Source organism: Dromaius novaehollandiae, chromosome W (assembly GCF_036370855.1).
Source record: "Dromaius novaehollandiae isolate bDroNov1 chromosome W, bDroNov1.hap1, whole genome shotgun sequence".
Classification (NCBI taxonomy): Eukaryota; Metazoa; Chordata; class Aves; order Casuariiformes; family Dromaiidae; genus Dromaius; species Dromaius novaehollandiae.
In genome coordinates this window covers 59,820,244-59,835,808 of record NC_088130.1, presented here as the reverse complement: position 1 = coordinate 59,835,808, position 15,565 = coordinate 59,820,244, and the positions used below count along the sequence as shown (strand labels likewise).

Genomic DNA, 15,565 nt, shown 5'->3' with positions numbered 1-15,565 from the left:
GAATCTAAACAATTAAATCTTGCATCTGTCTCAAACTTTAGTTGGGAAGGTTAGACTGGATGATCCAACAAAGGATTCCAGTGAATCCTAGGTCACCAGTTTCTTATGGCTTATCTTGACACCTCAAACAGATGTTCTTTACGCTTTTATTTCTCATGTGTGCAGAGTTTTAAAGAAGTCACGGTTAGGACTGGGGCCATTTGCAGTGGCTTATTTTACAGACATGGCTGATATTGGTGAAATGTATCTGTTCCTCAGTTGCTTAGCATTTCTTGATTTGTCTTCAAGGGCCATGAGGTGATCTTTACAGTTTATAGCATTTAAGGGATTGCATCATTGACAGCTTCGCTTTGCTGTGACCATTTTGTGCCTAAGCAAAGGGCTTCTGGATTTCATTTGGTTCAGGAGAATGAAATTAAGACATTATTCAGGTTCCTGACAAATCTGATGTAGAGGATCACTTAGACTCGGGATAACTTTGTTAGTTTTTGGTTTCTGGAGTCACCAGAACCCTCTGTGAACTGGGGATTTTCAGCGTTTGAGATGAAAAGCTGCTGATACGTGCATCCAGGTTTGTTTCAGATGTATGTCCAAGATATAGTAATGTTCCCTTTGGAGCTGTGATATCTCAGTATGGCAAAATGATAGGGAGAGTAGAGGAAAATTAGGTTTGCATCAGCAGCAGTGAGGAAAAAGATGTAATTCAGCTGTACAGAGCAGAAGTAATGAAGTCAAAAGCAGTAGAAGGAAAACTAAGTTTAAGAAATAGCTGATGACTAAGGGTAGATATATTCCTGCAGAGTGCAGCTCTGGCCATCTATGTTCAAGAAGGCTTCCTTCAGACTGGGGTGGGTGGCGGGTACAGTGGTAATGGGAGAAATGTGGACTGTTTCAAGAGGAGGACAGGAGTTTGTGTTTCAAAAGAGAGGCTTGGAAGTGTGAGATGGGAGGAAGGCAGGACTGATGCTATTCCAGGAAGCTAAGAATGGCCATGTTAGGTCTGTCCCAGTATCAGGTTTCTGAAGGGATGTCATGGAGCCCAAGCAGAGGCGTAGGATGTGCAGTGTAGAGCTCCTACATCTCTGGCTTGCTCTCCCAGCTTACAGCTATCCCTGGCTTGAGGACTTTCCAAGCAGTAGATGCTATATTCAGTGACCAGCAGTGATGGCTCTCTGAATTGGTCTAATCCACCTTTGAACTTGCTTATGCTTGAACTTAGTTGGGGAAGAGGGACATAAACAGCAGGGAGGACAATGGTCTGTTTAATTCTAATGTTTTCAAAAGAAAAAAAAAAAGGAATAAATTTGCTATAAGAAAGCTAAGGCTGGAAGGTAGATGACGACTTCAATGGTGAGAGTAAGGAGTCTCTGGAAGAGCCTGTGAAGAATAACCGTAGGAACAGGTTGTCTAATCTCTGGCTGAAGTTAAATCAGTTTATACAATGGGTTGTGGATCTGTGTGCTTTTCTATAGAGTAGAAGTAACAACTGGAAACAACAGTGCTTTCATGTATAGCAAAGCACCAGATAAGAACTTGTTGTCTTATTCATGGGATTGTAGATATTTGCTTTGCCCATTTCCCTTCAAAATGTAAACACAAGATACTCCAGCACACAGGCTTGAAGGTAAGGAGAGGGAGAGCGCTCTGGGCTCAAAACTAGTGAAGCACTTAGGCAAAACTTCGCTTACTGAGTTATTTGAAAGCTGCCCAGTATCAGAGCAGGGAAGATACAGAAGCTGTGAGCTGGGGCTATAAGGGTAGCCAGTGTGAGTGTGTCAGGTATCATATCTGGGGTGGAAACAAAAGGGAAATTGGAGGTGGGCAGTGTGGGGTTAAAAGACAGAAGAGACAGAGGAAAGGTAATCCTGGGAGATTAAGATGGTGGGACCAATGTGTGGATATGCTTCTGGGTTGGGAAAACAATTATTATTGATACTAGAAATCTATTAAAAGGCTTTTTCAGAAAATTGTGTTCATTGTTTTGGCATGTTCATGCTAAAATTCTTCTAATTGGAACCCGCAAGGCCAGAAGAAAATGGAAAAATTAAATTAATTTTTATACATGTTTGAGGAACATAGGTTGTGCTTGAGGAAGGAGAGAAAGGAACTTCTGTAAGGAAAAGCAATAGTTTAGAGATCCAGTAAATCTGAGACTAAACTGTTTTGTATATTAAACTCAGGAGGAGGTTTCTTCCCAGCAGAGAAGTTTTATTATTGCTGTTGGTATAAAAAAGCATGTTCTCACATTTTATCCTCACTGAAGTCTATGCAAGTCTTCCAGAACATGTTGCATTAGAGTTAAATGAATTTTCAGGCTGGTAAGAAACAAATTTCATCAATTATGCCTTGATGTCTCAGGATATGTCTTCATTTAAGTCTATATAAATCTTCCAGAAAATCTTGCACTGGAGTAAATGAATTTTCAGGATGGTCACAAATAAGATTCCGTTGATTATGCCTTGAAATTTTGAGTGGACGCTTGGTGTTTTATTCCTTAATATCAGGATGTGCTGTTAATCTATCTTCTGTACTCCAATGACTTTCTCTAGGAAATAACAAGATCTCTTTCCCCAAGCCTATTAGAGTTAAGTTTGGTTATTTCTTCTGAGAGCGTTTTTCTTACTCTCTATATTTTAAGAAATTGAGTATCTGACAGAGTCAACAAATGTGTGGGACTGTAGTGACAAAATACTCAAATTCAGCACTGCTTTGTTGCAATTTGAAACAAAATCCATTTGGGTAAAATTTGGCACTATTTCTATATTAAAGCTAATTTGCTCATCAGTTTGTTTGTGAGACTGTCTCAAAACATTAGTTGTCTAGGAGGCAATTAAGAATGTGTTTGGAATATATTTGCTGCTCCAGGAAGCACTGCGCCCAAGACAGGACACCCAGCAGAGATGAAGAGCGTGAAACTTTTATCTAAAATTTACTTAAGAAAAAAAGCAAAACTTGCCACTTTCAGCTTAGCAGCTTAGGGGTCAGCAGTTTTTTGCTTGGTCTCCAATATTGTGTGATGAGGCGTGTCTTGCAGATCAGTTCAGCAAGGCTGTTCCATGAATTGGCAGTCTGAAGTGCGCTAACCTTGAATTACTTGTGGCATGTGTACTGCAGCCATCTGGTTTATGGGTAGTTGGCACTAGCTTGTTGCTCTGAGAGGATTAAAAAGTCCAGGTTTCTCTATTGCAGGTATTTATAAGATATTATTGTGGTGATGAGGCAACTAACCTTTTTGTTATAAGGTCATAAATACTTGCTCAAGGTAAGATGCTCTCTTTTTAGTCTTCAACAATTATTGGGGGTACTTGAAATTTCCGCTGTGGGGTTCCAATCCTTTCTTACCTGGCTGGAAATGAATGGAGGGCTGTTCTTGGGAATCCACGTAGTGGGCAAGCTTTTGGAAAATGGGCGCTTTTATCTCTTGCCCTGAGCACCAGTATAGTACTTGCTAGAGAAGGATGAGTGGGCAAAGTTTGGTATTAAAGGAAGAGTAAAGCCAAGGATGGATGTGTAGGATGTGCAGATGCAAAGAAGTATGTATAGCAGAATTATGAAGAGAGTGGAAGGAAGGACATTATGACAACGAGATCATAGCAAAAGGGGCTTGCACAGTTCTGGGCTAGCTTTTGACACACAGTAGTATTCTGCTTCTGCAGGTGTGCATCTTGTTTTTTGATAATGTTGCTAATCTAGTTCTTGGTAGATTACAGTTAAACCTGAGAAGAGAAATAGCCCTGGGATATCCAAGTCTGGTTCCTGGGAGCTCTTGAAAATGAGAAATTGAGATCTCAAGCCTGAAACTGCTGTTGAACAGCAGTTCGTGTTGTGTGTGATTAGCCATATGGCTTTGCTAGTGCATCTGAAAAGGTTTTTCTTTATGGTGTGCTGGAGTCACAAAGCTGGAGAACTTCATGCAAGGTACTACGGCTGCGTTGTTGGATGCACTGCTTGGCACCATTTTGGCCCCTGGGACTTTGGTTCACTTCTGGAATTCTTCAGAGAGTTTTCTGACTCAGGACTTATCTTTGTGGCTTTTTGAATGAGAAACTTTTGTGTGTTACACTCTGAACAGGTTGCAGTTGCAGAGGCTGGCTCTGAAGGTGGACTGTTAGTAAGATGGATAAGTCACTCTTGTGATAAACATCTTGGCTTCTGTGTCAAATGATGATTAAAGCACCATGGTGATGAATACTTGTTTGCTTCCAGAATCCTGTACAGGAAAATATTTGCACAGAAGGAGGAAGGATACCTTTATTTGAAACTTGAATATCTATTTTAAGTTGCAGGAATATGTAATTTCTAAGCATTATCCGCCTACTGAACAGCTGTCTTCTATCCTGCCAATGTTGCTTTCTTGACTTTTTCCTGTTAGAGCATAAGGTAACAGCACTGGCAGTTTACTAATAGCTGTATCAATACCAGTCCCAATATAGTCGTATTTTCTTTCTGTTTCCAGTCATAAATTGGCTCAGAATTTATTCCTAGAGAGGAATAGAGAAGGAAAGCCCAGTACCATTGATATGATACTGTATATTCCTATACACAGTACTTGGATATTCCTTAGCCTTTCCATAGTCATTTACAGAACTACTTGAAAAGCTGAACCTTTACACTCGCCCCAAATCACCGTTTTGCAGCTAAATGAAAAAAAAATCTCAACTCCACCAGCAAGAAAAGCACTCTCTGCCTTCCAGTGCAGTGATATGCTTTGGGTTTTTTCCCATGCATTATAGGTCATTAATCCCCTGATGATCTTTATTTTAAAAACCATGGAGATTTTTTACCAACAGGCAGGTGTTAAAATGAGGAAAGGGTGTGGTGTTGTGACAGAGGGTTTGTCTATTCTTTACTCTATTAGTCTGTGTTGTTGAATAGGCTGCCTTGTTTGCCTAGTCCCAGCTTTTGCATTCTGGATCAAGTGCAACCTCTGCAGGGAGAGGAGGAACCTTCCCAGGGAAGGAATAACTGAGCCCACTCGCCTGGGCAGGGCGGGGAGCAGCATGGATGGAGATGGGGGTTACTGGGGAAGGTCGGGAAGCAGAGGCTGAGCCTTCAAGGGAACAAAAGCGGGCGTTCTCCAGGAGGGCTCTGTGGCAGTGGCTGCATGTCCGCAGCCCAGGCAGTCACAGACGACTGGCGGCCTTCGAGCGAGCTTGGATGAGTGGCCCCACTGTGCAAGCTCTCCGGTTTGGGGGACTGTTAAATATCCTTTTAACTGTGATTCCTACAGTTGCCCAAATTTGTGTCCTGAAGCTGCTTTGGTGCCTCTGGAGTGCTTGCATTAACGCAACAATACGGACCGTGCCGCTTCAAAAATGTATTAAGTCAGGGGCCATCTCGATGACTAACAGCAAAACATTTATATCTGCAAGCTGCCTGGCTAGTAATTTCTTTAGAAAATGGCTCCGAATTAGCGCACTCCCACTCAGGCATGACATGAGCTCCTAATATTCAATTTTGGTTCTTAATTTTTATGAAGTCCAAAAAGGCAGGGCAGAGTTTGTTTCTGTGGATCATTATAGATTTCAGAATTTATGCGAGGAAGCGCAAATTGTTCAGTTTGTCCTCCCCCAGTTTCCCAATAACTTTCTGTAGCTCTGCGTGTACTAAAATAGAGTCCACCTCAGTCCCCAGAAGGCCGAAAGCTGACAGCACTTCTTATCTGAAGTTCAAAGTATAGCCCTTGGTATCATTTCACTTTTGTATTCCTTTAATAAATGCTGAGTCTACAACTGGGTGGCTGTCTGATACAAGACATCACTTTGGGTGGTGCTAATTCATGATCACCAGTGAGTGCAGACAGCAGGGACTGTGTAATTAATTCCAATATTTTGATTTCATTTCATCTTAAGCCAACAACAGGAAACTCTGGGGCCTTTTCTCAGATGCCTTTTTATTGTATTAAATGGAATACTGAACATCAAGCCTCTAGCAAGTAAAATGAGAAATAATTATCAGGTAATGCAAAGTTATGGCCTGTTTTAGACCCAGGTCTTTAATAGCATGCCTTGGTACGCAGTATCTTTAATGAACTTCTGAAACTTCAGCTGTCAGAGTCTGTTCCAAACTGCATTTTTATACTTTTCGGTTTGGATGGTGGAAGTTATAATTGAGTTTTGTTTCTGTATTGAAGTGAATTTAACAACGGTGAAAGGCATTAGATTGGCGGTCCTAGAAATGGATGTCTTTAGGCAGTGTTAGTCACTGAGCACGCTGTTGAGCCTGCTAACAAGGCTGCCTGTTATGTTGTGCTGCTGGGGGTCCTTTATGAGCGTGCACTTGTTTCACAGAACTTTATTCGCATCCAGACACCAACTGCTGAAACTGTTTCATATGCAAAATTGTAATGCCTTATATTAAGGTGTTCCCAATATCATCTTTGCCAGCTTCTTCCAGAGGGAAGCAGTTTTAGGTATCTTCATGATTTGATGGCTGCCTTTGCACAGGCTTGCACCTGCTTTAATGCTTATTTTTGCAGAAGATCATTTCTCTAAAACAAAGAATGCTTTAATTAAGCTATCCCAGAGGGGGAGGAAAAAAACAAACAAAAAAAACAGAAGCAGATTAAACTAAACTGAAATATGATGGTTGAATATGTTCACAGGATTTTTGTCATGGTTTCACTAAATCTGATTTAAGATCACAGCTTGAAATCACTGCAGACAGTGTAGAGAGACTGTGTATAGTCTTGGATTTCTGCTTTTCCTTTCACACCCTGATTTGTCTACCTTGTTAGTTCATGTCAGTACTTTCAGTAATGCATGCCCCATATCTGATGCAATAGTCTGTGGCTGAAATCTGACAGTGGACGTGACTAGCATAATTTAATATGGAATAATTGGTTGTGGGAGCATTCTTGTCATCTCGTAATTTTATGAACTTTTTAGCGTTAAGAGATATACAGATGACCAGAGTCCTCTGTTTTCCAGTTGGTTAAATACACATGAAATATAGACCTCTACTCTGGGCTCTTGTGTTTCCATCTGCTAGATACTGTACTTGCACCCCTTTCTTATGATGGTCCATGTCTTTAACTTTTGAATTTCCTGCCTTATACGTTACATCTACTATAACTGTACGATTCTAGTAATGGATTTGTTGTGTTGGCTTCTTACAAGTTGATAAAATAAAGAGCGGGATCCAGAGAGGTACTTCAGATGTCTCCAGCTTAATGCCTGATCCAACCAGGATGATTCCAGGCAGAAAAACTGGGCATACGCCGGGCAGTGAGTCCGTGCTGAATGGGAGCTGTGTGGAGCCAATCAGTAGGAAATGCTGTGCACATGGGTCCATCTGAACTCTTGCTCTTACCTGGTGCTTATGTGCAGCCTTGAGACAAGCTCATAGGTACTATTTGGAATGAAGGACCTGCGTCCTCTTCTTGCCACTTTCCCAAGCAAAGACTTATTTATTCAAAGCAAGATCATGAGGGGAGGGGGCATGCTAATGGCTGCTGTTACTATGAGAACCTGATTTCTGGGTCTTTCTCAGTTGTGACGGTTTTGAACTTAAGCCCCTGGTCAGGAGAGCATCCTGGTCCAGATTAGCGGGGAGTCTGGGAATACCCCTTCCGTTATGCCCTCCCAGCACTAAGTGGTCTGGATTCTCTTGCATGTGTGTTGAAATCGAATGTCTGACTACAAAAGTCAACAGCAAGCAGCATTGTGTGGAGGGTAACTCACAACTCTGATCCTGCCATCCAGGTTCAGTGGCACATGACCTTCTGTCTTTGCATGTTTCTGATGAGCGTTTTGTACTTTCTGGTGCACAGGAGCAGCAGAGAAGAGCTCAAAGCATGGGGCGGAAGACCGAACCCAGAATTTCATCATGGCCATGAAGGATCGCATGAAGATCCGGGAGCGGAACAAGCCAGAGATCTTTGACTTGATCAGAGATGTGTTCTGTGAGAGCAAGCTGACACATGCTCAGCAGATGAAGACAGTGAAGCAGAGCGTGCTTGATGGCACCTCAAAGTGGTCAGCAAAGATCACGATCACAGGTGAGTGAGGGGAGGCATGGGTTCCCTTGGCCTTGCTTGGGAGCCTGAGCTAAGAGGGGGTCAGGGTGAAGCTCAAGAGAATGGAGAGGAAGAGCATCTGCTCTGAACTGTATCTCTTTCAGCTCAGTGTGTAGGAAGCAGGTGGAGATGTACTTCCTACTCCAGGCACTGTAATGCACCATGAGCTGAGGCTCATCAGAAATGGTATTCCTGTTTCTGTGGGCGTTCTGAGCTGCTGCTTCATGTGGTGTGCGGACACATTGTCTTACTGGAGGGTGGCAGTAACACCTTTTCTTTTCTTTCCAGTGGTGTGTGCTCAGGGTCTGCAGGCCAAAGACAAGACTGGGTCCAGCGATCCGTACGTAACTGTTCAAGTGGGCAAAACAAAGAAGAGGACAAAAACAATTTTTGGGAACCTGAACCCTGTTTGGGAAGAGAAGTTTTATTTGTAAGTGCTCTACCAAGGGCTCTCATCCCTCTCCTGCCTTTCTGTATGACCTGTGCTTCTGTGCTGACACCTTGTGTATCTGCATGCATTCCTACATCACCTGTCATGTATGGTGCTTTCATTTGTCCTCAGCACAGTGTGTGTGTCTGGAGGGCTGATGTCTATAACAATATGCATGGTGCATGCCTGTCCATGTCGTCTTTCCTAGTTGTTACGTGTACTTAAAAAAATCTATCTGCTTTGTGAATGTTTTTATATTGATGTTTCTAGAGAAAGCTAAAGAGGAAGGAAAATCTTTAGCTGGGAGACTCTTGTTCATGGATAATAGATGTACTTTCAAAATTCTTTGAAATATAAAAGAGTAAAGTTTGTATAAAAGATTATGCAAGCTTCCTGTGACCTACTGCTTGTGTTGGTGTTTGACTAAATTTGTGAGCTCAGATTAGAGGGAGGTAGTTGTCTGTCATTTGTCTGTGAAGCTACTGGTCTCCCCCTTAATTCTGGAAAGCCAGTGTAACAATAGCTTGAGGGATTATCTGTTTTCAAAATGAGCAATGTATCAACGTCTGAATCAAAAATAAAGGCTGGAAGTACAATTTTTTTTTTTTTAGATATCAAATAAGCGCAGAAAGCTGAAAAACATTTTGTTCTGTCAAACTTTTATTGAATAAGTAAATAGTACCATCAATTTATCATTAAACTTGTTATAATTAAAAATGGGGACGTGAAATCCAAGAAGCAAGTAGCTTCTGAAGATTCTGGATAATCTATTGCACCCATCTTTATTTGCTTCAGTGTGTCAGCTCTTTTGTTGTACGTCATCTCTCTCTCATTTTTCTTTTCCCTGATTTTTTTTGCCCAAACTGCTTGGAGGGAAGTTCTCCCTGAAAACTGAAGTTTGTGTTTACGTTTTAAAATCAAGCTTATGTCAGTCCAGGTTTGTCTTTTCAATGCACAGTACAAACAAAATTATTTTTAAAGTAGTTTCGAGCTCATCATTAACAACAGAGAAGTCTCAGTTCTATTTTGAGCTGGTAAGCCCTTGTTTTTATATTCTTTCTTTAATCCAAGGTAACGTTACTGCTTGGTAAGTAGTAAGTAGGCTTAGGTGCCATTTGGATAACTCTAGCCACAATAGCAGTCAATCTGTGTGGGAGCCTTAAGGACCTTGATTTACCATGCCAAGTAGTTACCATGGTGTTTGCTGTGTGTTCCCTTCTAATTTTAGGAAATTCAACAAATACTGCGTTTAAAGATAGATAGCACAACATGATAAATGTCACAGTTCTCATGGTGCCACTCTATGGGGTTTATGGCCATGTCCATGATTCAGTAGAAAATGCGCTATTGGGCATTGGAGTTGATGCTACTTTTTATCTTGTCTGCGTCTGGGTGGGTATTTTAATTGCCTTGGGAGTAGCAGGAGGAGGTGAAGGAAATGAGCACAGTACCCAGATCGATGGCCGGAGAGTGTTGAGCACTGGAATCAATGTGTCATTTCATTAATGGATGTCAAAGCTCACCTTATGCTAGATAAGGAGAGTCATTTAGTTAAGTGTATGCATTGTAGGTCTTTTACCTGCCCATTTTTCTTTTTTGCATTTATGGATCTTTTTTCAGCTTGCAGCTCTTAAAATTACTGAAATCTCCTCCTCCCCATAATCAAATGGAAACTTAAGTCAACATACACTGACCAAAAATATACCCATTACTTACCAAGTTTTTTTTTTAAAGAGATTTTCAGGACAAGCAAGAAATTGTCCATTTTATGTGGAGGGGTTTTGTTTGTTTTTTAGACATAAATTACCACAGTGGGAGAAAGAAATGCTGGTAGTTATTAAAAGCCTCCCTTACGGTAGACATGAGAAGTTTGGTGTTCAAAAGAATTAAACATTTCAAGGGGTGCAAGATTCATAGGGAGAGAGGGGTCAAGGCAATGATAAATATATGGATTAGTAATTGCTGTTCCTTTTCTGTTTGGCTTATTGGACAGCCTTGTTTGTAGCTGGTATTCCTTAGGTGCCCATTTTCTTTATAACTGATGGCAATTCAAGTGTCTTTTCAAAGGTCGAATGCAGAGACAGAAACCTGTCTCTATTAGTCGTTATAGGGTTGATATTGTAATCCATACCATGAACTGAGGCAGTCCATATATAGGTCAGTATTATAATACTTTCTACAGGCTCAGTAAAGTTTATTAAATTTTATAAAACTGGTTTAAGCTGCTTTTAAGGCTTCAGTAACCTCTTTCAAATAGTTCTTCTGTGTTTATTTACAATGATGGGTGGAAAAATACATTAGTTTAAATATCCTTCCTTAAATATGACTTTGTTCCTTTCCTATATATTTTTAGAAAACATTATGGTAAGTTTGACCCAATTTGGAAATCCAAATTTAGAACCCTATTTTAGAAAAGGCAAGAGTGAAAAGACTTTGAGTTTGCATTATTTAGGTCATTACCAGCCTACGTCACTACAGGCGTCTGCTTAGATTAATGACCAGGCCTTGGAGCATATTCATGTTGTCTGAGCAAGTGATTTGCAGGACCTGTTGTTTCTTTCTGAAAGTTATCTCTTGGTATAGTTACATCTTTAGGAAATGTCCTGTTATAGTGAGATTTTTTGTATCTTTTCATTGGAATTTAAAGACTTAAGAGAATTTAAGGAGCTGATCTTTCTGCTCAGTTCAGTGTTACAGACTTGCCCCAGACTCTGCATATGCAGTGCTTGGCAGGATGAAGCCTTGTTGGGGGACCCTAGCCGTTGCCGCAATGCAGAGCGAGTCGCTCTGTGAGCATGCACTATTGAAGCCTGCTTATCTTGGGTTTACATCCCATTTGTCTTCTGCAATAAATCCCAGGTCCCTTCCCTGGAGATACGATGAGCAGGCTTAGAGGTGGTCTCCTTCATTTGCCCTGTAGACTTTTCTGCAGTGCCCTCAGCTCTCTTCCCTCACGCTTTACTCTGGCTGGACAGAAGGCAGCACAGGGCATGCCTGCAGCTGGGTCTGAGCTGCAGGTCTGGATCAATTGGTACATGCGAGCCAGTTGGCTGCAGATTTCTCTGATACAGCAACTGATTTGGTGGGTTTTTCTGCTCCATGCAACACTAACTTTTCACAAAACTTGTTGGAACTTAGAAGTTTTGGTAGGTCTGCACAACTCTCACTTCTGTAAGAAACAGCCCAGTAGTATTAGATAGAAAATATTTTCAAACTGTTCAGTCTAATTAAGCAAGAATTTAATTCTCCATTTAGACTTTTTTTTTTTTTTTTTTTAAGAGGCTGAAGCTTAGCATCCATTTGAACAGGCTGCAATGGCAAACAGTGTTTAAGAGAAGAAACTTTTGTCTGTAAGACAGAGTTTCACTTTAAAGGGAGAGCCCTGGGCTGGGTGGAGGGTGCTACTCTATGCCTTTTTTTTTCAGGAAGTGCCCCAGTCTTTAATGACCTTGAGCAGTAGAGTTAGCTGTTCCCAACAGGACTGTGCAGGGCTTCTTGGCGTGGTCACAAAATGACTCGTTAATTTTAAAATAATATCCCATTGAAGTTGTCTTGTCAGAATACAGCTGTATTTGAAGCTATGAATGGTGGGTGTGAAACCATTGCCTGGAACAGATTACATTGTCACTGGACAGTTTGCAAAAAAGCATGTTTATTCTCTCATTGCAGAGGAGTAACTGACTTAAAATAAATGCAGTGTCTCCTGCTAGGAGATAACCAGTATTTTTTAGGACATGCAGAGCCACAGATGATATACATTCCTGTTAAACTTTTGGGAATGGACCTACCGCATAGTCAACTACTGGGCTGTCACCTGAAAGCTTATTTGCTTCTGCAGTCTTCCTTTCGGCAGCTGGGCCTGTTACCAAGCTCAGCATCTTTCAGTAAACTGTGATTATATGTGACTGTTCCAAAGTTGTTTTTAAGACTGCCCTTTCTGAGACCACTATGTTTATAAATGTCACTGAAACGCTGCACCTTCAGCCTTTGCTCATTGCATGGTGGGGGCCATGCAGGCTGTCTTGCTTGCTTTATTCCCCAGGCACTGCAGATAATGAAACCGGCACTACGATAAAATCCTGCTTGTTTCCCTGCTCAGTGACCAATGTGGAACCTGGATTTGAGCGCAGTTGATGCCTTGCCGCAAGCGCCTGTTGGGAAGCCGAGTTAATGCAGCTAAAGCTGTAACGCTCCGAATCACTTTATCTGCTCTTTGTAGTTTGGAGAGCTGCACGATTAATTTGTGCAGTTACTGCTGTAGCGTTGGGTAACAGCAAAATGATTGTACTTGTTCCCCTAAGAAAAAAGAGCATTATGCTTGTAAGAACAGAAAACTCATTTCTTTTGTTCTTGGACAGCAACTGCTGAATCTCGGGGCATGTACCTGCGTTGTCATGCTCAACTTCTAACCTGTACCAGATTTTATCCTGGTTCTCTTGCCTCTCTGATTTTGCCTTCAGTGCCTCCTCCGGTGTCTCTTTCTGCCCTGATAGAGGAGTCTTGGCATTGTTTAAAAATTAACCAGTGCTTAGAAGTTTTCTGCCTTCCTCTCCTATTGAAGTTGGCCATAACAGACCTACAAATTGGACTCTGCTCTTTCAAGACACTGCTGTTTGAACTGTATCCAGATCATCATCATCTTTTTCAGCCAGATTGTTTCCCGAAGTCAACTTTCTTCTGCTCCCTCTATGTATGTTGTTATAATTCTTTATTGGGCTCTTTTTGCCTCACACTGGATGGTACAACTACCCCTTTCTTTCTGATTTTCCAGAAATCTGCTTTGCTTTTTTTGGAGCTTTGCTCCTGAGAAGCTGAAATGATGACAAGTCCTGAACTCCTGCTGGCCTGCACTTCTCTCCTGTGCATTTTCCCACCTCCTGCACTCCCACCCACTCTTCCTGCAAGCAGCTCTGCACTTTTTTCTGTATCTAGCATTGCATGAACTGTCCCCCTGCTCTGGACTGTGAAACTTTACAGTCCCTCCTGAAGAGCTGTGTCTGCCATGATTCAGAATGGAAACTGCTCACAGCATATGGCTGTAGAAATATTCAATAGGCGCTCTGGACATAAATATTTTTTTAATAGCAGAGCACAGCAAAGCTACTTAATTCTGGGCTTGACTGACCTACTTTCAAATCTGCACAATATTGTTGCTCCCTCACTTCAATTTTTTGTTCTTGCTATGCCTTCTTGTTGCCTTTTGTCTTTATTAGACTGTCAGCTCTGCAAGGCAGGGGCTGTCTGCCTCACTGGCACAATAGAGTCCTGATTGCATTTGGGGCCTCTGGGCTTTCCTGTTCTTCAGATGGCAAATACGAGAAAACAACATAATTGAAGGAAATGTCTTTACGTGAAATGGGCATGTTGAATGATAGGGTTGCGTTGGCTTCTCACCTCTCTAATCTGTGCAGTGCATTTATAGATGTAAAATGTAAGTCTCACTGCGGCATTAGTGGATTGAAACTGATGGTTTAATGTATCCTGCCGAGTTAATTTGTTGCTAACACATTTCTTGAGATGAGAAATTTGATTGAGAAGAATTGTCCATGTGGATGTGATGCAGAAGGAACTGAAAAAGCCCTTATGGTATTTACCTGACTCTGTTCCTCTTCTTGAGTGAACAATCACCGGAGTGAGCTCATAGTGCCAGAAGGTTTTCGTTTCCGTCGTGGCACTCTCCAAGGTTTGAATCTATGGTTTTGATTGCAGTTCACTTTATCATTTGTGACCTGCTGGAGACACAGTTTTATAGGTGTACTTTTGTATCTCTTTTTGTAAAAGTTTACAAACTTTCTGTTTAGCTACAACTTTGATGTACAACTTCATCTGGCGTTAGTATTCCTGCAGTGCAGAGATTCAGTAACAATCCTGCAAATGTTGTTAGCGCAAGCAACAACTGATTAACAAAATCAGCACAATTGTCATTGTTTTTTCCACCTCAGAGTACAAATCACTGGCTTGATTGTTCTGGTCATTTTTAGACAATTCTCCTTTTTCTTCTCCCCACTTTCTTGAGGAGAAGGGGCATATATTGTGCTCTGTCCCAGACCCCAACAACTTCTGAGCCAGTTTCTACCAGACTTTACAGATGGGCAGAGGTCTTGAATCTAGGAATAAGTTTCTATGGGTTTTTGTGTGTGTGTGTAAATTGGAGCTGGATTACAAAGACCCAAATTATCAACTCCATTGTGGGAGAAGCTGTAATGAATATTCAGCAGTTAGCATGCCACTGTGTGTGTAGCTCAGAACTAATAACAGCCTCCTGTGCTCCCTCTCACCCCAGCTGGGAGCTGGGTGAGAGTACTGAGCAGCTGAGACCAGAGTATTGAAAGGACTGGAAACCTGTGTAGGGAAGTGGTGGGTTGGGGCTGGGGGACAGCTAAATGGGAAAGTGGCAGAAAAGCTGTAGGTAGAGAGTGGGATAGGGTGCAAGTCTGCAGAACCAGGCCTTGCTAGTTCTACGGCTCCTGCAACCACTGGCTTCAGGAAGAAAAACCTCATGGAAGCAAGTTCACTATTTATTTGAGTTTTTTGCAGATTTTGTGTGCTATTTCCTGAAAACATTACCTTACTTGGTAGTTTGACGTGCCAAAGTAACTTCTTAATATAAAAAGGCATCACCGAAAACATCAAAAAAACTATAGCTATATGAGAGAGAGAGAATTTCTGGGCCACAGAATGAAGGGAGCCTAGTTTCCAGGCCATCAGGCTCTCCTGAAATGGGTCTGAACTGAATGGTAGCAAGAAGCAGGACAGGCATCTTTAGAAATGTGCCATCTCTTGTGTTCTGACAGGGCAAGTTTCTAGCAACAGTCTTGCTGAGTTGTTATTCTGTCACAAATTGGAAGTTAATGTTTTTCATTAGTTATCAAGCCTGTTATCAGTTAACAAGCCTGAATCACCACATGTTCATGGTTTTGTTTTGGGGTGCTCTCTGGGAGGTGTACTGATGCTGACAGAACTGTCCTGCTTCGATGAAAACAAGGACCGTGGTTCCTACAGACTTATAAATGGTGATGTTTGAAGGGTAAGCCACCAGCCTAAGGATTTCAGCTGCTGTGAAGCAGTGATAAGGCACTCTCTCTGGCATAGGAGCAGCATAAGGAATGTGAATTGAG

The 15,565-nt window shown here is 41.7% G+C and overlaps 1 protein-coding gene across 4 annotated transcripts in view; it reads left to right on the top strand.

Annotated features, from left to right (window-relative positions):
* Window positions 1-15,565, top strand: part of LOC135323470 (protein unc-13 homolog B) — a 218,247-nt gene that overhangs the window by 133,749 nt on the left and 68,933 nt on the right. For all 4 annotated transcript variants that reach the window (XM_064500800.1, XM_064500799.1, XM_064500801.1 and 1 more), the window contains 2 exons: window positions 7,772-7,999; window positions 8,306-8,447. In XM_064500800.1, coding sequence (XP_064356870.1) covers window positions 7,772-7,999; window positions 8,306-8,447 — 370 coding nt within the window. The remainder of the gene's footprint in view (window positions 1-7,771; window positions 8,000-8,305; window positions 8,448-15,565) is intronic.